Source organism: Dromiciops gliroides, chromosome 5, assembly GCF_019393635.1.
Source record: "Dromiciops gliroides isolate mDroGli1 chromosome 5, mDroGli1.pri, whole genome shotgun sequence".
Lineage (NCBI taxonomy): Eukaryota > Metazoa > Chordata > Mammalia > Microbiotheria > Microbiotheriidae > Dromiciops > Dromiciops gliroides.
The window spans coordinates 165,081,510-165,108,657 of NC_057865.1; the positions used below are offsets into that span (position 1 = coordinate 165,081,510).

The window sequence follows — 27,148 nt, forward strand, 5'->3', positions numbered from 1 at the left end:
GGAGAGCATTGTTGGAACAGAGCTGACATTGACTTTAGGACTCTCTAGGTATTTTGTGTGTGTGTGTGTGTGTAGGTGGCATTAATCCTGTATTGAAGTAACATTTGGAGATAGCATTGTCCCTCCCCATCTACCCTTCCTTCCCAAACAAGTAGAAACAAGACCTGTGGGTTTTAGAGAAAATTGAAGCTTCTTGACTTATATCCTGACTTAAATTCTTACATTCCCCTTCTTCCTCTTCCCCCTCCCTCCCATGTTTTTATGAAGGGAGGGGAGACTAAAAAAATACAAAGCTTGCCTTTCTGCCTTTAAGGAGTTAATAGTTTAATAGGGGACACCAAATACGACACACACAAACTAGACCAAAATTAGTTCGAGGATATGAATAAAGAAACATCTCAGTAAGAGCAGCAAGAACAGAATATGTAAGGGTAGAAGTCAGATACATTGAAAAGTAAATTAAAAGGAGATGCTCTACCTAAGACTTGCTCCGATGCCTCACTGTGGCATGAAGGTAATTGTGGGTTCTCCAGGGTAATACCCACTGAATGCAAACTCTGGCTGATTCCACCATGTTGGAAAGGTCACCTGTGTGGTGACAGATTGATTATCATCTAAGGAGCAATCTAGCTAAGTTTAGAGAAGTTCATCCTCAAAGAGTAAGCCTGTAGGAAATGGTTTTTCTGTTTTTGTTTTTGTTTTTGTTTGTGGGGGAGGTTTTCCCCCTCTTGGCCGTAGCAGCTTATAAAACAGTCTACTAAGGGTTAATAGAGGAATGGCGATCTGCAGTGGTAGAAGGAGTGGCCACATGGATGGAGTCCTGAATTCTTGAAGTTTGAAAGCAATGAAGCAGAATGGGATAGAGTCAATCAGGGTTTCCAAGGCTTTTAGGTAGTCCAAGAAAAGGCCTGGCTTTTCCATCTGTCGGCACAGCACTTAGAAATGCTTGATTGGCTCCCTGAAGAGAACACATCCAATCTGAATCAGCAACCTATTGTGTTTCCTTTTTTTTTTTTTTTTTGGAGCTAATAGGCAACAGGCAGCCCAGAGATAACATAGGAGCTTAAGCCCCTCACGATGAATGTCCTGGTCGGACACATGCAGCCACAGCCTGTCTGAGACTATAGAGAGATGGAGTTATCTTCATATGGGGACTTTGGTTGCCAAGGATTGTGAAGACTGTAGGGACACAGGTTGCTTTCTTAGGCAACTTGACATTGATTCACTATCCACTTTTTAAATTTGGGACAAATATCCTCCTTCTAGAGTCAAATTTTCTGGTGTATTCATTCTTAATTGAGTGTATAGAAGGGGTAGCAATTTACTGGGTGGAGGTGGAGTTAAGGGAGGGGTGCTCACAGTGAGGTCTTCTGGAGTGGCTATTGCTCTTATGTCATTCCTGTGTAACTAGCCCCACCCTGTCTCATTTCCATCCTTTTCCATCTTAAAATGAATATTTCAAACCTTGAAGTTTGGTTCCCTAGATTTTCCAGAAAGATTGTACCAAATTACTAATAATAAGAAAAAAGAAATCAAAACAATTGGGAGCTTTTATTCCACACATAGCTAATTGGCAAAGACAACAAAAGATGGGTATAGAGGACTGTAGAAAGGCAAGAAGCTTGGTTGAGATATGTATTGGTCCAATCATTCTGGAAAGCAGTTTGCAATCATCCCAAGAAGGTGATTAAAATGTCAATACTGCCCTATGCAGAGGTCCCTCGGCTAGATGGCTAGACTCCCCACAGGAGTGAAAGGGGCCCTTTCCACCAAAATATTCATAGGTGTGTTTTTGTAGCAGGGAAGAACTAAAAGCAAAATTGATATCCATTGACTGGGGAATAGTGGAATAAATTGTGGTATGTGAACATGGTTCAATATTGCACTGTAGGGAATGATGTATATGAACATTTGGAGATGTGTGGAAAGATATAAACATTGATAATAATAGTGGCAATAATAGCTAACATTTATATAGCACTTACTGTATGCCAGGCATGGTGCTAAATGCTTTATAATTGTATTAGCTCCCCACAAGAACCATGGGAGGTGGGTGCTGTTAATATCCTCACTTTACAAATGAGGAAACTGAGGCAAACAGAAGTTAAGTGTGTTGCTGAGGGTCACACAACCAGTAAGTATCTGTGTTCATATTTGAACTTATGTCTTCCTGACTCTGGGCCTGACACTCTATCTACTGTATAGCATAGCTTATTCAAAGTGAAGTAAGGGGGGCAGCTAGGTGGCGCAGTGGATAGAACACCAGCCCTGGATTCAGGAGGACCTGAGTTCAGATCCAGCCTCAGACACTTAACACTTACTAACTGTGTGACCTTGGGCAAGCCACTTAACCCCAATTGCCTCACCAAAAAAATAAATAAATAAACAAAGTGAAGTAAGGAAAACCAGGAAAACATACATTATGACCATGATAAGGTAATCAGGAAGAACAACAGCAGCAAAAATACTGACCGACACAATTATAATGACTAGTCCTAAAGAAAAGATGAGAAAATGTACAATTTTCCTTTCTTTGCAGAGATGGCGGGGCTAGCAGTGTGGAACATTGAATATAGTGTCACACTCTGTTGATGTGTTGCTTAATTTTGCTAAGCTGTTTTTTATTTTCTTTTTCCCCCCTCCTTTTTTATTTTACAAGGTATAGTCTCTAGGTAGGAGAAGGGGAGGGATATGTTTGGAAATGGAGGTGCTATAAAAACAGAAGAAATATATGAAATATTTTAAAGATAGAAAGTAGTCAGTGGGTCATTCAACAAGCAATTATCAAGTGTTTACTGTGTGTCAGGTACTGTGCCAAGTACTTCTATAAAGCTAGTCTCTTGTGAAGGGAAGCTCCTTATCAACTATGACCAAGGCCAGGAACGGCCCTGAGAGGAGAGTCTTTGCTTGCTTGAACTTTGACCAACTGTCTCAGTAAGATCACTTCAGGAAACTCTTGCTTATTTTTTGCATTGTAGAATCTAACAGTTACAGGGACCTTAGAGAACCTCCCTTCTCATTCCCATCCAAAGCATGAATTCCATCTAGGACATCTGTTCTAGCAAATGCTCTAGCGTGAGGTGCATCCAAAGGAGCCCCCACGTAATGGGGTTTCTTCCAAGTTTTCCAAGTACATCAGAGTTTCACCTCTAAGACAGTACCACTCCCTGGACGCTGAATGTAGCATCTTGCTAAGAACACCTGGGGATGGCATAACAGTAAGACTCTCGTTAATTTATTGTTATCAGAAATGAAGAGCTAACAGCTATTCATTTGAAAGATGTCATGTGTGATCCCCACCCAGACAGTTTAATTGATTTCTCTAACCTCACACAGGTAGCAGAGTAGAGATATCACAATCTCCAGTGAAGGTGTAGGCCAGCCAAAGGGCAGTACAGAGGTGTATAGCAAGGTGTCGGTAGAATGCAACAAATTACCAGTGAAGACTTGTATGGGAGAATGTAAAGGATATCCTCAGGGAAATGTATGAGGAGAAAAGGAGAAGAGATTTTGTGTGGCCAGATTGAGCCATGTCATTGGATAGCCTGTGTGCACCATTAATGTCCATGCAATATGAAGAAATTTAGGGATAAACTATGTTCCTCTTCCCCCACCCCCAGCCAGCATGTGAGATGACCCTCATGTGGGCAATTTATGGAAGGACATGAGTGAGAATTACAGAGAAGGAGATGGCTCAGATGGGTTACAAATTGTACTGTTATAGAGAGTCCTCACATTGAAATCCCAGAAGCCACCTTGGGGCCTGTCCCATTACTTTGAAGGGCTGTAACATACTGAAGGATGTGCTGGATCCACAATTACTATTCGAGTAAATCAAGGTATGTACAACTTTCCTAGGTTTCATGGATAACTTTGGGTGTGAATTTTGGTGATAAGCATGAATTAAAGAGGAAAGAGGGAAAGGAGATATAAGGACTTCAACTCTTCACAGAATTACAAAATCTCTGAGTTTGAAAGTACCGCAAAGGTCATCTAGTCTAACCTGACCCTTCCATGGGAATGCCCTCTATAGCATCTCTGACACTTGATCAGACTGTAGTGGATTTTTAGCAAACTGTGTCTGCTTCTGTGCAGCTTCCTAGTTCTCTTCTCTGGGGCCAGGTAAAGCATTTCCAATTCTTTCTCCACGTGGCAGTATGTTAAATCCCTGAAGACTTCTATCATGTACCTCTTATTCCCCAACTCTGCTTTTTCAGTCTAAACATTCTAAGTTTTTTCCCCATTCAGTCCTCATAGGACATAGTCTTCTGTCTTTAAAGCATCCTGTTTGTCTTCATGCATGTCCTTCAAAAAATGTTACTCTATCCCAGTCGGTGCTTCTTTAATTAATACTCACATAAACCCCTTCATACCTTAGTTGTTGATATGATGAATTGCTGTAACTAAAAAAATTTTTCACCTGATGGTCAATCTTCTGCTGATGTCTCTCTTAGCTGGTCTGGTCTTAAGAATGCTTATTGCTTTTTTTTTTTTTTTCTTCTTTGGTGTGAGGCAATTGGGGTTAAGTGACTTGCCCAGGGTCACACAGCTAGTAAGTGTTAAGTGTCTGAGTCCAGATTTGAACTCAGGTCCTCCTGAATCCAGGGTCAGTGCTCTATCCACTGTGGCACCCAGCTGCCCTCGAGGAATTTTTAATGACAACTATTGGACTTAGAGGTGGAAGGGATTTTTAGAGATTATCTAGTCTAATTCTTTTATTTTACAGGCAAAGAAACATAGACTGGAGAGATGAACTGACTTGTTCAATGTCACAGAAGTAGGAAACAATGGAACTAGGATTTCAATCTGGGTCTCCAGATTCCAAATTCAGTGTCCTTTAAGTTAGGAACTTAAAAACTGTGTCTTACACCTCATAAAGGGACATACAATAAATAACTCCCTGAATGCCCTGCCTAGGATAGCTAGATCTATGGAACAAGACAAGTTTATACACATTCATGTGTGGAAAGGGCTGTGGGTGTGACTACATGAAGCAGAGGGGCATGTACATTGATAGGAATAAAAATCTTATTTGTCAAGACCTTCCCTTTTGTAGTCCTGATCATTATTAAATGTCAGTGGCTCTCTCTGGACTATCCAGAGGGCACACAGCTCAATCAATCAACAAGTATTTATTAAAATTGTACCTTCTTGAGCTTTACTAAAATCCTCACGCATTTAAAAACGACAAACTTTATTAACTTAGGTGGTTGACAGTGTGACCTCAGGGCAATCACCTAATTTCCTTTAGACTTAGTTGCCTCCCCTATAAAATGGGGGTGATAATTTATTGAAAGGAAGGAGGGATTAGGCCTGATAATCCTCTGAGGTTTTAAAAACTAAGTGTTAGAGATAGTATGTCTTGTAAACTGCTTTTAAAGACAAATTGAATTCTCTTCTCTGTTGATAATGACATTAGATCTGTTAGCTTTAGGACAGTTTACCTTTTCATCTTCAGGAGCCATTTTTCATTTGTCAGCATGAAATGAAAATATATCCTGTACTGTTATGTAATATTGTTCTCCTGACTTTTGATATTTTGCTTCTAAATGTCATTTGCAGATTGTTTCTGTTGCATACTAGGGGAGTACCAGTCTGCTCTTACCTGTCCAATTGTTAAATTTTCAGTGTGAGCATTTACAACTTGGAAATTAACAAATGTTATGAATCAGAGTTTGATTTATTGTTTTGTTCCTTGTCCAGACTTAGAAAGTGATGGAGAAAATGTAAAAAATGCAAATTAAACTAAAAAGTATATCTTGCATATATTTTTTCTTTTCTGAAAAACCGATTGTTAAATATTTACCAGAACACCCCTGCCTACAACTTAAATGACTAAGTGGAAAGTGAATAGGAAGCAAGCAGAGTATAGCAAAATGTGCACTGGGTGTGGAGTCAGAAGATGTGGCCATTTATTACTTGCCGCTTATAGTCTTCATCTGTAAAATGAAAGGGTTGGACTACAGTAGGAGTTCTTAACCTGGGGACTTAACCCTTGAAGAATAGAAAGACCACTGGATTTAGACCCAGAATATCTGAGCTCGGATATTTGTGGATATGGGAAAGTCCCTTTACCTTCTGGGGACTTCAACTCAACAAACATTTATTTCCCAAGGTACTAAGGCTAAATTTCCTCATCTGTAAAATGAGAAGGTTAGAGTAAACTATCTCTAAGGTCCCTTCTAGGTCCCTAATATGTTTTTGTTTTGTTTAGTGAGGCAGTTGGGGTTAAGTGACTTGCCCAGGGTCACACAGCTAGTAAGTAAGTGTCAAGTGTCTGAGGCCGAATTTGAACTCAGGTACTCCTGACTCCAGGACCGGTGCTCTATCCACTGTGCCACCTAGCCACCCCCCCTAATAGGTTAATAACTATATTTAAATATAATTGGTTTTCTTTGTAATTCCACATATTTTATTTTATGAATTTAAAAACATTGTTCCGAGAAGGGGTCCATAGGTTTTCACTAGATTGCTAAAGGAGTCCATGACACCAATATGGTTAAGAGCACTGGACTAGAGTGGATGATTACTAAGGGATTGTGCAGTTCTAAAAATTCCATGGTCCTAAGAAGACCCTTTACTAGATGCCCCAGCAGAAAACATGGCCCATGATGGTTAAATAATTCACCAGAATTAGCAAAAATATCACTCTGCTTTGTGCTCAATTTATAATCTGGTGTTTTAAAAATTCCCTTTGAAATTTAATTCTGGAATGAAAATGGGAAATCATATTCAATTCATTCAAACTATATTCATGAAAGACTGAGAAACAGAAGAGTCATGGGTATGAGGTGGAGATGGGGTAAGAAGAGTGACCCCTGAAACCCACACCTTGCCTCCTGATGATGTGCAGTTCAGCAAATCACTCAACATGTCCCCTGAAACACTCTCTTCCTCTCAAATAAACAGACTTTTAGCTGAAATCAGGGCATTTGATGTGGCAGTGTGGACAAGTCATTAGTCAATGGGAAGTAAACATGAGCTCACAGCTTATAAATCTCACTCACATTCTCCAGCAGGGCAGGTGGCAGGAGTCCTTTGGGGTTCTTAGCCAATAGTCAGAATGCCAGGAAAGCAGACAGGCACCAAAGAAGAAAAACACAGATTGTCTTTGAAGTCCCTTCATGCAGGAAAAGAACTAGGGAACCTGACTTCCAGGTCACTTGAACCAAACCATTGAGCCTATGAGATGTTAAGTGAGAGAGCTAAATAAAATGAATGTCTATCCATTGTATTAGATTGACAGGTTAATTCAGGGGAGCACCAGGAGGTACCACCTGGGCACTGGCAGATTAAGGTATATGTTTTAAGGGCTGCTCTGTAATCCAGTATTCTATTCTCTGACAGCCTCAATATCGTGAGCACTGGTTCCATTGACTACAATATGAGCTCTCTGTGGCTTATTGGGATAATTTGATTTGAGGTAAAAAAGCTTAGCCTTTGAGTTTTCCCAGATGAACTTCATTGTGCCCCTCTGTGCCAGGTATGACTGTCAGCTCAGGCAGTGACTTATATTTCCCCTTGGGCAGCAGATTCCCCTCTGGAAAGAAAAGTGACCTGATGACAGGGCGTGAGGCCGGAAGAATAAATTGAGGTTAAAGAGCCTAGTCAACCTCACCCAGCTGGGATCATTATATTTCTAGTTCTACCAGGGCAGTAACTTTCCCTGCCTCCCCAACCCTGTTCCCCAACCTCCATCTCTAAGCAGGAATATTCACAGCTCTTGGGATCATAAGATTATGTGATGGTCTTTCAGGAATATAGGTTCATGAATTCAATTTCCCCTATTCATTCCAGTTAAAGTTTCTCTGGGAAACTTTTTAAACACTAGGGATTCTTATTCAGGTTAGACTTGAGGGCTTCTGAGTTCTTTACCAACTCAGATTCTGAGCTACTCAGATTGGTAGAGATAGAAGGGATCTTAGAGATAGTTTAATCTAACCTTCTCATTTTATAGATGAGGAAATTTAGCCCCAGGGCCTTGGAAAACAAATGTTTGCTGAGTTGAATTGAATTGAAGCCCCCAAAGGGTGAAGGTACTTTTCCATATCCATAAAGATGCGAACCCAGATATTATGGGTCTAAATCTTCTGGTCTTTCTGTTCTTCAAGGGTTAAGTAAGAAAGTCATCAGAGAGACCTTTTAGCCTGCCTGCCTTTCTTTCTTTTTTTTCTTCCTTCCTTCCTTCCTTCCTTCCTTCCTTCCTTCCTTCCTTCCTTCCTTCCTTCCTTCCTTCCTTCCTTCCTTCCTTCCTTCCTTCCTTCCTTCCTTTCATTCTTTCTCTCTCTCTCTTATAATAAATATTTTTGTTTAGTTTTGAGTTCCAAATTTTATCCCTTCTTCCCTCCCTGAGGCATTACCATATTAGTAATTTTCTATAAGAAAATTTTAATAAAGAAAAAAAATGAAAGTGAAAAATAGCACACTTTGTCTGTGTTCAATCAATATCAGTTCTTTCCTTGGAGGTGGATAGTATTCTCATTGGTCCTTTGAGATTGTCCTGGATCATTGTATTGCTGAGAATAGTTGTCATTCACAATTCTTCATCAAACAATATTGCTGTCTCTGTGCACAATGTTCTCTTGGTTCTGGTTACTTCACTATACATCAGTTCATACAAGTCTTTCCAGGCCTTTCTGTAATCATCCTTCTTGCCATTTCTTATAGTACAGTAATACTCCATCACCATCATATACCACAGCTTATTTAGCCATTCCCCAATTGATGAGCATCCCTTTGATTTCCAATTCTTAGCCACTACAAAAAGATTAGCCTTTCTTTCTAACAGTTTTGGGAGGTTAAATGTGAGAAATGAAGACCAACTACAGAATCCAAGATGTCTTATGATAGTTTGCTACCCTGTCCAAATGAACACTGTCATTGAAAGAAAGTGTTAAGCCTAAGTTTCTATCAGGAAGATCAGTTTGGGAGAGAATCCCCAAATCATATTATATTCCTTTAATGAGCCTGGATGTTCCATGGAGACTTTGGGTAATTCATAGAATGTTAGAAAGGGAAGGGACTCTGGATATTATCTAGTCTCACTTTACAGACTGGGAAACCATAGTTCAGAGAAGTTAGCCAAGGTCACAAACCTATTTAATGGCAAAACTGGGACTAGAACCCCAGTTTCCTGGCTTCCAGAATTCTTTCCACTGTTGATCTGAAGGCAAATTGCTGGAAGCTTAGAAAATCATCCAGCTCCCCTTCCTTCTCACTCCTCTTTGAAAATCCTCTACTCTATTAGAACTTGGAAGGTGATCAGCACCAAATAATAAGTTTCACTTCAGGATTTTTACTCTCCCTCTTTTTTTTTTTCTTCCAGGATTCAATCCTCTAATAGGTCTTGGGGGGATTTTTTTTGAATGAGACACAAGATAGGTTTCCTCACATTTTTTACCTTACCCTCTTGGTCGTCTAATTTGTTTTGGCCCCTGATCTCCCACTAGCCCTCTTTTTTCTACTCTCCATTGTGTTACTTTAGACCATAGAGAAATGGGTGTGTGATCAAGTCATTTGGATACAGGGGAATGTCAAAGTCAGCTTGAAAGAGCCAATAGTTAAATTTTCAGTGTGAAGCATTTAAATGCCAGAAGTTGGCAAATGCAAATCAGCAAATAAGAATTTGGTTTAATGTTTTGTTGACTGCTAGCCTTAAAAAGTGAGGGAGAAAATATTAATAATTCATATTAAACCTAATGATATGTTATATGTACATTTTTTATTTCCTAGAGATTTGGTTGTCAAACATTTACTAGTGACTGTATGCATACATTTAACCCTCAAATCAGGGGCATGTAGGGGTGTGGGGATGGGAAATGGATCTGAAATGGAAAGATTCAGATGGGAGAAACCAAACCTGAGACTTCTATGGCACTTCAGCCACAATGCAGGAGTGACCATCAGCAATCTATCTGATTGTCCATCAATTTCCAATATTTCAGCCTCCTTACCTTTTGAAAAGCAACTTCTGGCAGGCCTTTTGATGTCTTATCTGTCTGGACTGCCTTATCATTGTTTCTTCCTTTCCATTCCTCCTAACCTCTGTTTGTCTCTTTCCTTTGCCAATCCCCTTTAAAGTAGGAGTTCTTCCTGCCACAGCCTGCCCTGGGCTTGTTGAGTTTCCCTCTTTTGAACTCCTGGCACCAGAGGGGCAACCCCCTTTGAGGTTCAGGGTGGGGCAGGGAAGCTGGTGCCAAGCCAAAGGGGAGTATTTAAATTGGTCTCACTAACCAGAAAAGCTGAATGAGAATGGCCTGATTTTGTTTTTGTGGTTTTGATTCAATTCACCACATATTTAATGCTAAAAGTATAAGACACTCTGCTAGATACGGGGAATATATAGACAAACAAGAAATGAATTCTCCCTCAAGGAACTTACAGTCTAATGGGAGGATGCAGTATGTATACAAATAAATACAAAGAGTATATAAAGCAACAGTAGTTTCAAATGAATGAGATTCTTAACAACTGAAGAGCAGGGTGGGGTGGAATCAGGAGAGGTCTAGGTCGAGGTAACCTAACTGTGCTTTGAAAGAAGCTTAATGTTCTCAGTAGTGGAATCCAGGAGGGAGTGCATTCCACACACAGGGAGTTATCTATGTAAAGGCATGAGAGAAAAAAAAATGGATGTTTTTCATACTTTTTTTTAAAAATCAGAACTGGTTAGTATTGTACTCTTTCTATTATTCTTACCTGAATTTAGCCCTGGTTCTTCTGGAAAAACTCATTGCCTTTGAGGTGTTTGGTACTTACTTGTTCCTCAGTTTCCTCATCTATAACATGAGGAGCTGAAGGCTATATGATCTCTAAGATTCTTTCATATTGAACACCTGTATCCAGAAATAATAGTATACATACTGATAAAATCATGGATTAATTTTTTAAAAATTGCAACCTTATTTTCAAGTAGTATTGTAGCAGGTCCTGTAATAATTTCAGAATGTCTGATATTCATAAAGACTATAAAATTAGTATTCTCTCTTTTTTTCCAGTAGGGTCAGCATTTAAGAAACTCATTTCCTCTGGACGTGATTCTGACCAATTTGTGAAGGAGCTTGTTGCTAAAGTAGGAATAATGGGACCTGTGGGGGGAAGTCACCAAGCCATCCTAGCATTTGTGTTAAGTGAGGGGATTGCTGTGAAAGGTGTGGAGAACACTGAAAAGACTTTGATTTTAGATGTCAGGGGAGCAGATTTTTAAAAATTCAGAGACAGACTAGGTAGGATTCCACTGCATAAGATTTTATAGGTGAAATAAGATGAAGAGAGATGGGATACTCTCAAGGATGAAAACACAGACACAAATTATTCCAAAAAAGGGAAGAAAAGATGGATCTGTCTAGAGAGATAGCCATGCCACCTAGGGAACTCACAGAAAAAGTCAAATTTTTGAAAGAGATGTATAGAAGATGGAAGCAAGGCAAGTAACTGAGGATGAATATAAAATGTTTGTTCAGTTCTGTTATAATAACATCAGAAACACTAAGGCTCAAAATGACTGGAAGTGAATGCCAAGAATGATGAATAGAGCTTTAAAATCATATTTGGGGGAGATATATCAAAGAAATGATCAACTGCTATTTGGCTAGGTATGATGATGGTGGATGACAGAAAGATAGAAGAACTCAGTTCTCATTTTCTTCATCAAGGAGAGGGATAGTGAGAAATGCAAATTGGGAATTATGTTTTACCTGAGGCCTGTTATGAATTATTAAATTTAATTAAGCTAGATTTTAGTAGTAAGTTATTAGAATTTAATTTCCCCATTCGTGTAAGTCAAACTCTCTCATTTTGTAGAACTTCCCCTTTTCTGTTTAAGTCCCCCTTTTTGTATATAATTCTTCATTTAGATTCATGAAAACTTGAAACACATTCTATGATGCTCTCATAGTATATCAGTGAGTTGCTTCGTTAATCATAGACATTCAAACCAATGAGAAAGGTAAGTTTTGATTTAAAGTCATGTGGAGTTGGGAATGCCTATAGCCCCAATGTTGCAAATCAACCTGCTTTCCTGGTCCTGTAAATTCTATGAATATGCACTAATATCATGGATATGTATGAATTTCATGAAAATATATAAGCATATGCATACACATATATATTGATTGGTTCCTCTTTTTGGACTATAGGAATGCTTTGTATTGTGGAAATTTATTTTGATTCGGGGACCCTACCTTTGGGCTGAGATTAGAAAGCCTTAGGCCCTCAGGTGTGGGAGGGGCTGGTGCCCTTTCCCCTCTGCTTCAGCTGAGCCAAAAAAGCCCCGTGGGCTGCACAAGACACCCGGTCAGACTGCTGGGGGAAAAAGCCCCAGCTCCCTCCACCCTGAGCGGATCTATCCGAGAGATCCCTGGCTCATCCAGGCCGGCCTCTGGCATAGCCCGTGGAGAGGCCCCTGGGCACACAGCAGGGGGCATGGGCCCCTGGAGCCCTGGGTGTGGTATGCACGGGATGCTCAAGCATCCCCCAGCCACAGCCCTAGTGTGGCTGGCGGATTAGCCTGGTGTGGGGGGGGGGGCGCAGGGAGCCCGGAGGTTTGAGTGGAGAAAAGGAAGATATATATACGGGAGAGTTAGACGCTGGGGGGGGGGCAGACCGATGGAGCAGACAGACAGAACAGGAGGCAGTGGAGAGCACAGAAGTGGTCAGCACAGGGTACAGGTTGGAGAAAGAGAAGTAAGAGAGTAGTGAGGGGCAGCGGACTGACGGAGCAGACAGACAGAACAAGGGGCGGCAGAGAGCACAGAAGTGGTCAGCACAGGGTACGGGTTGGAGAAAGCACTAAGAGACGGGGGAAGGAGAAAAAGCTAAGAGCAAGAAGGGACGGAGGTAGATACGGAGCAGAGGGTGCTTTTCAGTGAGGAGAACGCTAGAAGAAGGTCCATTGGTACGCAGGAAGAGGCTAAAAACGTTCCAGGCACAGCAGGTGGAAAGAGACGCACTGGAACGCAGTCAGGTTGTACATTTTATTTCCTGTATTCTTAATTTTAAATTGTATGTCATAAATAAACCCTCTGCTGTTAAAATGGAAGAGGCTTCTTAATCTTTTGCTTATCAATTTGGGAGGAGCAAGTGTGGTGGAACCTTTTAAACGGCCCATATTAAATTAATAGCAGTCAGGCAAACAGTCAAAAGTCCCCGGATTAAGTACCCCAGTCAGATTAGTCCCCCCAAATTAGCCTTAGTCAATTAAAATATTTTTACATTTGAATGGTGACCACGTCAGGATTTACAGCCCAATTATAGTTTTTCTAAACTTATAATTTTTCTTATACTTATAATTTTTCATATAAGTCTAGTTATCTAATTTTTGGACTAATTTTTCTAGTTAATAATTATTTTTTAACAGTATTCTGCTATGAATATCCTTGGCTACTGAGGAGACTTGGATCAAATTTATTGGTAATTGCTAGCTTTGCTAAAAAGTTGATCATGCCCAGAACTTTGTGCCTAAGTTTACCTTTATTTTTCATGGAACAATGAGATTCGGGAGTTTGAAATAAGAATGGTTAATAGGAAATTGAAACCCAAGAGGAGAGGCAGTGAGGTATAGTGTGAATGGAAGACTATATTTGGAGTCAAAGAATCTTCATGACCTTGGACAAATCACCTCATCTCTCATTCTCAGTTAATATATCTGTAAAATGAGGGGGTTAGAACCAAAGTTCCTTCTAACTCTAAATCTACAATCCTATGATAAATGAGAAAGTGGCAAGAGAGTTGTCATTTAGTGTCCTTAAATGTCTTCTAACTCACCAAGCCTAGACAAACTTAATCTCAGGGTTTTAAATGAATTTAAAAGCATGATTAGGAAGATGCTTTTGGTAATCTCTGCAGAGTTGTAAAGAACAAGAATGATAATTTGGGACTGGAAAAGGTGAATGTTGTCCTGGCTCTAAAAAAGGGAAGATTCTTTAAACCATAGGCTAGTGAATTTGACTTTGGCAAAACTTTCGAATGCATTATTGAAAGGATGGTTTGTGAGCAATACAGGGATGACTTTGTACTTACATGGGTTTCAAAAGAACAAGTCATGTCAGCTTAGCATTATTTTCTTCTTTGAAAAAGGTTATTAGTCTCCACAAAGTCCTTCACTGATGCTTTATCATGACATGGAGGTAATCCTAGGTTCTGAAAAACTATGTTATCAGAGATTATGCCCTGGCAGGATAACCTTGCTAGAAAGGCTTCAAGTGCAGAACTGGATTCTGAGGATCAGCCCAGCTACAGTGAATATGGCAAAGTTTATCACCAATAGAGTAGCCATATGTAATGAATCCTTTGGTCTTGGCAATCTGTGAAACAAAGAAAAATACAGTGTGGTCTACAATCCTGGGAAGCCCCTTTCAGCATCTTCAGTGATGATGGCAGAGTGGTGAAAGGGGAAGAGAGTGAGGAATCATACACTTTCAGACAGTCTGTAAGTATTACTTTATAGTTGGTACTTTAAATGTGAGCTCTTTGAATAATGACCAGTGAATCAACATACCACTGGAGGAGCTAAATCATATCACTTTTGATGAACTAGTTACAAAGGAAACCAAAAGAAAGGAAAAAGTTGAAGCTAAATGGAAGGATGGTTCATTTAGAAAGTAAACAAAAAAGATGGTAGGTTTTATCATCTTTGCAAAGACAACAAGAAACATTATTTCATATGACATTTGGTTGGGGCGGCTAGGTGGGCATTGGATAAAGCACCGGTCCTGGATTCAGGAGGACCTGAGTTCAAATTTGCCCTCAGACACTTGACACTTACTAGCTGTGTGGCCCTGGGCAAGTCACTTAACCCCACTTGCCCCACCAAAACCCCCCAAAAAACAAACATAAGACATTTGATCATCTCATATTGCAATGTGCATGATGAGTATTTTCATTAAGACTGCAATGAAAATGATTGCAGTTTGTGAACTAATATCAGTTGGAGAGAATGAGGTTGTGTAGAAATAATATTAAGAAAGTCTATTTGGTAGGTAGGTTGCAAAATGGACAATAGAACTAGGTTCAGAGTCAGGAAGATCAAATTTGACCTCAAACGCTAGCATTGTAAACACAGGCAAGTCACTTACTCTCTATTTGCCTCAGTTTCCTCAACTGTAAAATTGGGATAATAATAGTACCTACCTCATAGGATCAAAGGAGATGATATTTGTAAAGTGCTTAGCACACTGCCTGACACATAGTAGATGCTTAATAAATGTTTATTTCTTCCCTTCCTTCAGACTTGATACCCTACAGATATAATCATCATAAATTTTGATGATCATAAATTTGATCACAATATGTAAAAATAGTGAAAAATATATTAAAAGGCATGATTGAGGAAGAAGAAATGAGAGAAGCCAAAGACATAGATCAGACAGAAACATCATGCTTTTATAACACAAATACATAAATAATAATGAATTATTACTCAGTTTATTATTATATACACAATTATATATACTAACATATAATTAGCACATATTTTGTATTGTTACATGCATGATTATTACAAAATAATAATAAATTATTCTTCTCATAAAGAATTGGTAGGTGCTTGTCATGGCAAGTATAAGATAATATCATTAAAATGATATTGATTTTAATATACAAGGAAACATGTTATTGATATGACTAATTTCTGAATCTGGTATACATATAAAGTCATACCACTGACACGTCAGAGTAAAGGTCAGAATTCATAAAAATCGTTTTTTAAAAGTAAGAAAAAATATAGAAGGATTATTGGGAAAACATTAATCCAAACAAATAATCAGTAATAAAAATGGGTAGGGGCAGTTAGGTGGCATAGTAGATAGAGTACAGGCCCTGGAGTCAGAAAGACCTGAGTTCAAACCCTTGCAGACCCTGAGCAAGTCATTTAACCCTGATTTCTTCAAATATGCAAGGCTATCTCCAGTCATCCTGTTGTATATTTTGCCACTGGACCCAGATGGCTCCAGAGGAGAGAGTGAGGCTGGTGACTATTCACAGCTCTCCCTCACTTAAATCCAATTCACTGCAAGTCGTGACATCACCTCCCAATGTCACGGTCCTCTTTGAGAACAAAGGACAAACAATCAACAACAAACAACAAATAAAAATGGGTAATGGACAGCATAAATGACCACAACACTTATTGTAATAATATTTTCAGAAGTTTAAGAAATCAAATCAATTGACATAACAAATAGATCAAAAGAGCTTAAAGGATACCTTAATCATCAGACACTTGACTTTACTTGCAAAGTAGAGATAGGTGGTAGGCAAAGGCAAGATTATTAACTCATTTGTATAATTGTACAAACAAGTAATAAGAATGATGATAGATGGGAATGAGTACTATCACTTCATAAAGCAAAGAGAAGCAATGAAGGATAATCAGTTTAAAGAGATCCAACTAAAAAATATTCTCAAAGACACTTAAAGATAAAAATGCAAAGGATAAAAGAAGAAAATGGAATATTTTTGTAATAATATAATATATCAAACTTAAATTATAATAAAATTAACATAACATAACAATAATGATTTATTTATAATAATAATATAATGTAATGATAAACCTAAATTTATAATAAACTATTTTTACTACCAAATATAGGAGAGCAATCACACTTGGATGCTAATATCATAGTCCTGGATGTTCATATATGGGAGATACAAATTACGCTAAAGAAAATAAAGTTAGCAAAAGCAGCCCCACTGGGTCAACTATAGAGAGATGTGATCTTTGCTGGAAACAACACAGCCATGATGGCATTAAGGGATCAATTTACAAGATAAGAGGAGAGAAAGATACCCAAAATGTGGGAAAAATTAAGGTCTTATGAATAACCAAAAATAACCAAGAGAACATTGATTATTATCTACCTCATATCCTTTCTTTTCTGTCTTTGTAAATTTCTAAAGAATAATATATGCATGCATGGAAATCTTTAATAATAGAGTCACTCACATGCACATTGAAGGCATCCTCAATAATAGGAGGGAACAGGCATATTTTTATAAGTGATATTCTACAATAGACCACATCTTTACTATCTTGCATTCTACTGAATGATGTAGAGAATACAAGATCTGACTGTGCTCATTCTTTGTTGACTATGAAAAGGCATTTAACATCTAATAGTAGAACAAAATGCCCCTTTAGAGGCTGTCTTCCAACAAGGTGTGTCCTACCCATATATCAAAATCATTCAAGATACCTCAAAAGGTAGAATGACAGAAAGAATATCTGTGTCTTTCAATATATACAAATCATAAAAAGACCAGGCTTTAAAAAGGTGAAATTTATGCTCACCAAAGGTATGGGTTTTTGCCAGTGTGATGGAGAAGAACCAGAATCGCATCCATGTTAATGTGGGATTCTCTGTGGATGTTGAGATTCTCCAGATGTTCCTATTTATGGATGACATTGGGATGATTTCCTCAAACTCCAAGACACAGCAGCACCTCCCGATAGAGATTTGTAATCACTCAGAAGAATTTGGCATTGCCATCCACATAGGAAATACCAAGTGGATGAAGAATGGCTATTGCCAAGATTATGACATGTGCTTCAATGGATAATTGATAGAGCATGTCCATCATCGCCACACATATATAAATTAAACAGTAAAAATGGGCAAATTAAACCCAGATTCAAACCAAAGGAGAGCAGGCTGGAAGACCTTCAAGAAATGTCAAAGCCCCTTGAATGACTCCTAAGCTTCTCCTGAAAACAAGTTCCATCTTTTCAATACCACCATTCAATAGTACAAATGTCAATATATTGCAGAGAGGAGTGAAACCCAACAGTGCCTGTATAATTAAAAATAAATATCACACAGAGGACAATGGAGGTGCTCATTGTGGGTGTGAGCCGGCAGCAACATAAAATGAATGAAGAACTTATAAAGAGAACAGAAGTAAAATATATCACCAGGGAAATGTTTGACTGAAAGAGAAGATGGGGTTGGCACAAGATAAAAACAAAGTATATCAAGGAAACACAGATCAAATGCTGCCTTGGTATCCCCATATCAGGAAAACATGAGGAAGGCCTCCAGTACATTGAATGAACTTCCTGTGGCAAACTTATAGGAGGTCAGGAACCAGAGTCACACAGGTTGGTGAAGTGTGAATGGACTGCAATCTGGAAGGATCATCGCTGGAAGGTGTAACGATTGGAATGACGCCACCTGCTGGATACTTACTGTAGAAGAGTTCTGCCCATGAAGGGAAGGTCTTTGAGGGCAAGACCAGGAGTCAGGAAGTGACGCGGGCTGGTGGGAGGAGGAAGGAAGAGACTGGCGCTCAGTCTCGCGCTCTTTCCTCTGGACTCTGGCAGAGAAGGGAGCTAGAAATGTGCTCTCCCTTTAATAGATAGGAATCTAGGCCTTTTTCTCTCTCTTTACCAAATTCTTATTCTCCTTAATAAATGCTTAAAAGTCTAACTCTTGCTAAAGCTTATAATTTATTGGCGACCACTCATTAGATATTTTAGACAGTTTAGCTAGAATTTTAGCCTTAACAAAGGAATGCCCAAGTCAATAAGATACAAATTCACTGTGGCATATTCGAGTAGATCCATTTGAGTATTAATCTGATAAGATTAAGGAAATTATTTAGGCATTGTTGTTCAGTTATTTCAGTAATGTCTAACTCTTCATGACCCCATTTGTAGTTTTCTTGGTAGAGATACTAGAGTGCTTTGCTATTTACTTCTCCAGTGGTTAAGTGACTTGCCCAGGATCACACAGCTAGTAAGTGTTGGAGACCAGATTTGAACTCAGGAAAACTAGTCTTCCTAACTCCAGGCCCAGCACTCTGTCCACTGTACCACAGGGCTGCCCATTAGTTAGGCATAGTGTCCCTGAATTTCAGAAAGACATTTGATAGAGTTCCCTGGTAGGTTCTTATAGACAGGGAGGAAAGATTTGTGCTGCATGATAGTGAAGTTAGTTGGATTCAGAATTGGTTGAATGATTGAACCCAGAGAGGGACCAGGGTCCAGAAGACTAAGGACTTCCCTTCAATCAAGTATATTGGCCAAAGAGAATTTTGCAGTGACCTTTGAAAATTCTCAATGTTTTTCTTCTACAAACTATGATCAAAGTGACTAGCCATATAAGCAAATACTATGTGCCAAGGCACTGCCAAGTGCTTTACCAATGTTATCTCATTTGATCCTCACAACAACCCCACGAAGCAGATGCTATTTATGACCTCCATTTTATCGTTAAGAAAATTGAGGCAGACAGAGTTTAGTGGCTTTCCCAAGGTCACATAGCTAATAAGTGTCTTTGGCTGGATTTAAACTCAGGTCTTCCGGACTCTAGGCCCAGTGCTCTATCCACTGTGCCACCCAGATAAAAGAGAATGCTAAAAAGAACAGCCCAGATAAGGGCCTAGACTGTGCTGGTTTTTATGTGAGTAAAGAGATGAAAGATTTTCTGTGGAGACTGAATTGACAAAACTTACTGATTGAATATGGTAAAGTGAGGGAAGACAAGCTGAGGATTCAATCCAATTCAACAAACATCAAGTGCCCTTACATTTCAAGCACTGTGTTAGATTCAGGTGATAAAAAGACAATCATGAAACAGTTCTTGACTTTAAGGAACTTAGGTTTTACTAGGGTAGGGTTCCGAGGATATGAACCTGAGTAACTGGAAGGATATGGTGAGCTCAACATAAATAAGGATATTTTGAAATAGAACATGCTGAAGAGGGGGTGGGTGAGTATAATATATTCTGCTTTGGATGTATCGAATTTGAGTTGTCCACAATACATCCCGGAAGATGTGCCCAGTAGGTGGCTGATGATGTGAAGTTAGATTTCAGGAGAGAGATTAGGGTCAGGTCTATTGCTTCAGGAGATACGCTATGTGAGCCCATTGGAAAAGATTAGATTATCAATGGATATACTGCATAAAGCAAAGTGAAGACATGTAGGACAAGGCACTTGTAGATACCTTTGCTAAGGAAGCAGGAAAAATATGATGATTCAACAATAATCCAGCAACGATCTTGGCAGGCTAGAAATGTGGGTGGAATCTATCAAGGTAAATTCAACTGACATTCTATGACTCAAAGCTGAATTTCTAGCCCATTCATTGAGTAGGAGACATGGAATTTCCAAAGGACCCTGTTTTATAGAATTCTTAAGAGAAAATTCCTTAAAGTATCACATAAATATCAGTTCCTCTTGTATGATATTATTGTTGAGGGGTTGAGAATTTACCTCCCTTCCTCTCCTTTGTACCCCTTCAACAATGAGTACTGGAAATTGTTTTAGGTGTGATGAATCTTGTCCTTTGGTCCTGAATGTTCAAGAGCTCACAAATCTGTGAGCTTCTTAGAAGTATCAGGCTGATGGAATGGCGACTGTGTAAATGAAAGACCTTAAAATGATGGATACTATAGCACTTTTGCTTTTCACATTATCAAACTATATCAGTAGGGCAATTGATGTGTAGCTACATTGCCTAGTGGGAGCAAAATGCAAAAGACCAAGGTGAGCTTGATTTGATTGATGGATTCTGACCCAATGTGAATTTTTGAAGATGAAGTCAGGAGGGGCTTAAGGAAAAAAATGGTGCATGGTTATCCCCTCCAGCCATAACCTTTAGAATTATGACACCATCTCCTCATATGGTAGAGGTTTTTTTTTTTTTTTAAATTTACCCTACCAGTGGCCATTTAGGATTGTGTTGGTCTTTTTCCTTTTTAAAAACAATTTGGAAGTACCTGGTTTTATTGACCAAGGAGTCTCTTCCCATCTCATCTTAGTTTTTTTTTAGTGTAGGTAGAAAGAATAGGACCTTAAGAAATTTCCATATTCTAGGTTATGGTTTAGCAACCCAACTGGAGACTAATTCCACAGGGTAGATTAGAACTCTTAAAGTGGTAGGAATGAACAGGAGTTCTGGGTAGAGAATATCATAATGATAAATTGGTCAGGTTTCTCTGGTTCCACTGAGCCAAGTGGTCTTTTGTTCCACCTACATCTTCATTTTTCTAACATCTTCCTTCCTTCTGACTCATTGCACTGTTCATGGATTACCTTCTCCTCTTTCCTCCCCTCTTGATTTTCTTTCTTTAAATCTTTTATCTGTCTTTGCCTTTCTGCCACTTTAGTTTAGCATGTATGCTCCCTTAGGGGAAAGCCATGGTTTTTTTTGTTTTATCACTAATGCCTAGCATAGTGCCTTACACAGAGGAGGTATAAATGCTTATTGGATTGAATTAAATGAAAAGATCAGAAAAAAAATGTGAAACAAAAAACTCTGTGTGTGTGTGTGTGTGTGTGTGTGTGTGTGTGTGTGTGTGTGTGGTTTCTGGCTTGTAATCTCTGTCTTTCAGTTTTTAGATTTCAGAAAATGTTCTGTAATATTGGCTTTGTTGTTTTCTGTTGATTATAAGCTCCACAAGAACAAAGGGCTATGTATGTCCCATAGTGTGTGTTTTGTATGTCCAAGTGCATTGCTATTTATCCCAGGAGTATGTAAGGATTACTTATAGGCTGATTTTAGACTTGATTATTTTTACAGCCCAGTATCTTTTTCTTAGGAAAACAATACTAGACAGTGCTAGGTATATTGTGAGAGTCCAGTATGAATACTTCTTGATAAATGTATGAATAGTTGATAAGAATACTTGAATTTGGCAGGTGGGAAGAATAAAAATGGACTAAGTTGTATCCCAAGCACTTAGCATAATGCTTTGCACACAGTTAGAACTAAACAAACATTTCATTCATTTATTCACTCATTGATGTCAATATGGATAAGATCGTTAACTTGCCAATAACCTAAGATTGGGTTGCCTGGAAAATTCAGAGCATAAATAGGGAGTCATTAAATTATTATGGAGGAGAGAAGTTTCCATGGGTTTGTCCTGTTATTAAAGTACACACTGGTGACCAAAGAAAGGTCACAGGAAGTTTACTCAGTATTGGTCATTTTTACTCTTGTTGGCACATCAAGCACCAGTCTTGGCATCTTTCTCAAAACTCTGCCTATGGCAATAAGGATGGCAAAGATTAAGAATAGGTAGCCCCAGAAGCAGTAGTGTGTGATCTTCACTTGTCAAAAGAGACCATGCCCTCCTATCGCAACCCTCCCTAGTATCCCGAAGGAGCCATTCATTGCTTCCTAAGGGAGATGTTCCATGTTAAATAACTAGTTCAGGCTGGGTGATGACTTCTTTTCCACAGTCAGAAAAGTTCCATTGTCATCAAAGCACTGGGATAGGTCTGTAAAAGAGCCAAGGGTTTTGGACAGTAGCAATCTGCTGCCTCCGCCAATGCTATTGGGCTATCCTGTAGAGTGGTTTTGTGTTTTTCTTTTCTGTGTCTTTCCAAAGAAAATGCAGTGTTATCCATTATAGCACTCATTGGCTTTTCCCCTTCCTCAATTGGTTTACTGAAAAAAGTTACAAAACTAAATGGAAAAAAATTGACATGTATCCTTTAGAGGAAAAAAGAGGAGAAAATTTTCTAAAATGATTTGTTTTCATTTGGAGAAAGAGGGGTGTAAAGAGGGGGAGAAAGGGGAGGGAGGAGAGAGACACATGGACAGAGACAGAGAGAGACAAAGAGACAGAAACAGAGAGAGACACAGAGACAGAGAGACAAACACAGAGGGGGAGAGAGAGAGAGAGAGAGAGAGAGAGAGAGAGAGAGAGAGAGAGAGAGAGAGAGAGATTGGTAGGAGATGTACTGAGAGGATGTCTCTCTGAATAATTCCTGCCCTCCTCTAATAGGAGAAGCAGATATTTCTGAGATGATGAGTTGGATTCCAAATTCTTAATTTAGACACTTACTGAATCATAGAATTTATACATATTTAGAGCTGGAAGGGACATCAGAGGCCGAAGTTCAGAAAAAGGAAAAGTCACACAACTATTTAGTGGAAAAGTAATGATTTCCTGACTCCCAATTCATACTATTCCAATTGATTTCATTATTACTTCGAGTATAGCCATTTGGGTGATCACTATTGACAGGTCTTTTTTTTTCCCCCTTGGGGCAACAAGGGTTAAGTGACTTGCCTAGGGTCACACAACTATTAAGTGTCAAGTGCCTGGATCTGGATTTGAACTCAGGTCCTCCTGAATCCAGGGCCAGTGCTTTATCCATTGAGCCACCTAGCTTCCCCCACCCCCACCCCCACCTCCTCTTTAATGGAGGCTTTTTGAATCTACAAACTTAAACAGAGAAATATGAATAAGGAGACCTTGGTCCTCATCCTGTCACTGATTTGTTGTCATTCAATTGTTTTTAATGTTGTTTCCAACTCTTCATGACCCTATTTGGGATTTTCTTGGCAGAGATACTGGAATGGTTTGCTTCATGAATTCTAGCTCATTTAACAGATGAGGAACTGAGGCAAACAGGGTTAAGTGACTTGCCCAGGATCACACAGCTAATGTGTCTGAGGCCAGATTTGAACTCAGGAAGATGAATGTTCCTGACTCCAGGCTGACATTCTATCCAAACTGCCCTGACTGTAGCTGGTAGCCTTGGCTAAATCACTCAACAGATTTATGGCTGTTTTGTTATCCAGCCTCTTTGCTGGTTTTAAAGGGTGAGGTAATCACTCATTTGTCAGGAAATTCCAGGAGATCATCTCATCCAGATAGGTCCAATTCTATCTTCTTGTTCACACAATAGCAACCACATCAATAATAAGATAATAAGAATTAGCACCTCGGTAGTGCTTTAAAGTTAGAAAATACTTTATAAAGCACAGTTATTTGATCTCATAGAAGAAAGTCGAGGAGCTCTTTCTTAGGGCTAATTTGCTAATTCTCCTGCAACTAAAACTTATTTCCTCTTCGATCTTCATTGCAGATGGGGAACATCTGGCCCCAGACTACATAATTCCTGTAAAGCATTTTGAAGTCCTTAAAAGAGGAATGCTAGATAAATATTTATTTTTATTTATGTATCTAAAAATGTAGCTTTCAAAGAATATTCTAAAACATCACTCGAGTGTCTCTTGAATATAAAATTCTGTTATGCTATTGGCTTCAGCTTATTTGGAGTCTGGATGCACATTCACTTAAAATTCCCAACCCATAAATTTTTTTTACTTTTATTTTGTAGTTCCTCTTAATGCCCTTCTGCTGAGTAGTTGAATCCCAGTAGGAAAATATGTTAATAGAAGAACCTCTATGAACCTATGAAAGTGTTGTGACTTAGTGTGTATCTAAAATGTCCAGATTGGTGGTGGTGGTGATGATGGTGGTGATGATGATGATGATGGTGGTGGTGGTGATGGTGGTGATGGAGGTGGTGGTGATGGTGGTGGTGGTGATGGAGGTGGTGGTGATGGAGGTGGTGGTGATGGTGGTGGTGGTGGTGGTGATGATGGAGGTGGTGGTGATGGTGGTGATGATGGAGGTGGTGGTGATGGTGGTGGTGGTGATGATGGAGGTGGTGGTGGTGGTGATGATGGAGGTGATGGTGGTGGTGGTGATGATGGTGGTAATGATGGAGGTGATGGTGGTGGTGGTGGTGGTGGTGGAGTGTCATTCCTTTCTCTTCTGGGGATAGGCCTTAATCTAACCAGGAGAGGGCACTATTGACTATGTCCCATTGACTCATAGAAGTTTCCCATTGATGTTGGATGCCTAAGTTGGAGTCCTAATATTTGGGGAGTAACATTTGGTACTATAAAGTTTCAGGGAATAGAAAAAAGGGGAATTGGGTCCCCAGGAAAACCCCAGACTGCTTTCTTGAAGTTTCTCTATTAAACCCAGACCTTAGATCTTCTGAAATAATAGCTCCTCCATTTTCATGGCCTTCCTTTAATTCAGCTAAGGCAGTAGGATACTTCTTTTTTAACATTCCTGAAAGATTAAGTGGAAAATAATATTAAAAACTAATATATCAGCTTAACATGAGTAAGTTTACTCAGGGGTAGGGCTGCTTTTTGGTTTACTCTCTTATTTCCTTGTCCTCCCAAAGTCTCTTTCTGTTTTATTGATAGCTAGTGTGGAAGTTAAAATTAGGTACTGTTCCATCTATTTTATTTCTATCCCCAGCACCAAGCATAGTGCCTGGTATACAGTAGATGCTTAATAAGTGCTTGTTGATTGTTTTCATAATTGTTTGATAATAATAGCTAACATTTATGTAGCACTTACTTATGTGCTAAGCACATTTACAATTGTTATCTCCATCCTCACAACAATCCTGGGAAGTAGGTGCTATTCTTACTCCCATTTTACAGATGAAGAAACTGAGTCAGGCAGCAGTTAAGTGACTTGCCCAGAGTCATACAGCTAGTAAGTGTCTTGAGGCCAGATTTGAACTCAGGTCTCCCTGACTCTACTCCCAGCACTCTATCTACTTTGCCAGCTGTCCATTCCACTGATGGTCAACACATATGATAAAATGAACCCAAGTAAGAAGTGGCCACATTTCCAAATAAATATCAGATCAAGTCTTTTCCTAGGGTTAGTTTTTTATAGTAGCTCTTTGGAACTTGAGTCTGATTTTCCAGGAGTAGTATGATAAAAGGCAATGGGTTATTATTAACCCTGACTCTCTGTCACTTTCTTAGGTCTGTGACCCTGGGCAAGTCAGAATGGCGCAGTGGGAAAAGCACTGACTTGGGGCCCTGCATTCAAATCCTGCTTCTGACATTACCTGTGTGAGCTTGGAGTGATTCTCTTGCTTTCTTTATCTCTAAAAGGAGATATTTGCACTAAATGACCTCTGAGGTCTCTTCCAACTCAATGTTCTTGACCTCTCCTCACACCCCATTTTTCTCTCCTGTAAAATGGGAATAATGGTACCATCACCATATGCCTCGTAGGATTGTTATAAGGAAATTGTTTTGTCAATCTTAGAGTAGTATAGAAATGTGAATTCAAAATACAAGGCTAAGAATGTGCTTTACTGGGTAAGGGTGTCTGGAAATTCGCTTTCATTCATTCTTCTGTCATCCTTTCTGCAGCTCATGTGTTCATCGGTACAGAAGGCCCTCTTTGAGGAAGAAGACCATGTGAAGAAGCTGCAGCAGAAGGTGGCCACCCTGGAGAAACGGAACAAGCAGCTTCGAGACAGGGTGAAGAAGGTCAAGAGATCCCTGCGCCAGGCAAAGAAGAACAGCCGGCGCATGGAGCTGATGACCCGGAAACTTAGTGAAAAGCTGTCCTCTCCAGGGGGTCAGATTCCTCATATCAACTCCCTGAAACAAGAGCATTCCCACACTAGCTACCTGAAAGTGTAACACAAATGCCGGTCTCTTGGGATTTGGTCTTAGAAGTTGTCCCCGTGGGGAGTTAGAAGGGTTGCTGGGCAGCCTCAAGTTAGTGGAGCTTGACTATCACACTTTTGTATCAAAGGGGTAGTTTACAAATGTCTATATTTTTAAATCCCATAGAAGATATTTTTATTACACCTTTGCTATAGCCTAATTTTTCTCAAAACCCAGAATCAGCCCTACTTGGGGGTCAATGGCCTTCCTCTCCTCAATTCAGTTCATTTAAACAGATTTATTAAGCATCTGTCATGTACAAGACATGTCAGTGCCAGGAATATGGCAATGGAAAACTTCCCTCAAAGTTAACAACACACACACAACCAATTATAATAAAAGTTAGAATATGATTAAGTGTATAGGAGATGTCAAAGTCAAGCATGAGAGATTCAGAAAAGGACAGATCAGTTCTAACTGAGGGGAATCAGGGGAGATTGTGGCAGAAGCTCCTGAGTCCAGCCTTGAAGGAAAAGGATTCTTTCCTTTTTCTGTTCTTGTTCTCTTTCTTTCTTTTTTCCTTCTCTTCTTCTTCTTCTTTTTTTTTTTTTTGCGGGGCCATGGGGGTTAAGTGACTTGCCCAGGGTCACACAGCTAGTAAGTGTCAAGTGTCTGTCTGAGGCCTGATTTGAACCCAGGTCCTCCTGAATCCAGGGCTGGTGGTTTTTCCACTGCGCCACCTAGCTGCCCCCTCCTTCTCTTCTTTCTATTTCTCTCTCTCCCTTCTTCCCTGCTTTCTTTTCCCTCCCTCTCTCCTTCCTTCCTTCCTTTGTTCCTTCCCCTCTCTCCCTCATATAAGTCTCTCTTGGTCCCTGCCTTTCCTTTTCTCTCCTTCCCTCCTTTCTTCTTTTCTTCCTTCCTCTCTTTCTTTCCTTATCTTTCTCCCTTCCTCCCTCCCTTTTCCCTTT

The 27,148-nt window shown here is 39.5% G+C and overlaps 1 protein-coding gene across 1 annotated transcript in view; it reads left to right on the forward strand.

The window, feature by feature from the left end:
• CCDC3 (coiled-coil domain containing 3) overlaps positions 1-26,817 on the forward strand; it is a 108,922-nt gene extending 82,105 nt beyond the window's left edge. The window contains exon 3 of the mRNA XM_043965234.1: positions 25,938-26,817. Within this exon, the coding sequence (XP_043821169.1) occupies positions 25,938-26,213 (276 nt within the window). The 3' untranslated portion in view covers positions 26,214-26,817. The remainder of the gene's footprint in view (positions 1-25,937) is intronic.
• The last annotated feature ends 331 nt before the right edge of the window (positions 26,818-27,148 follow it).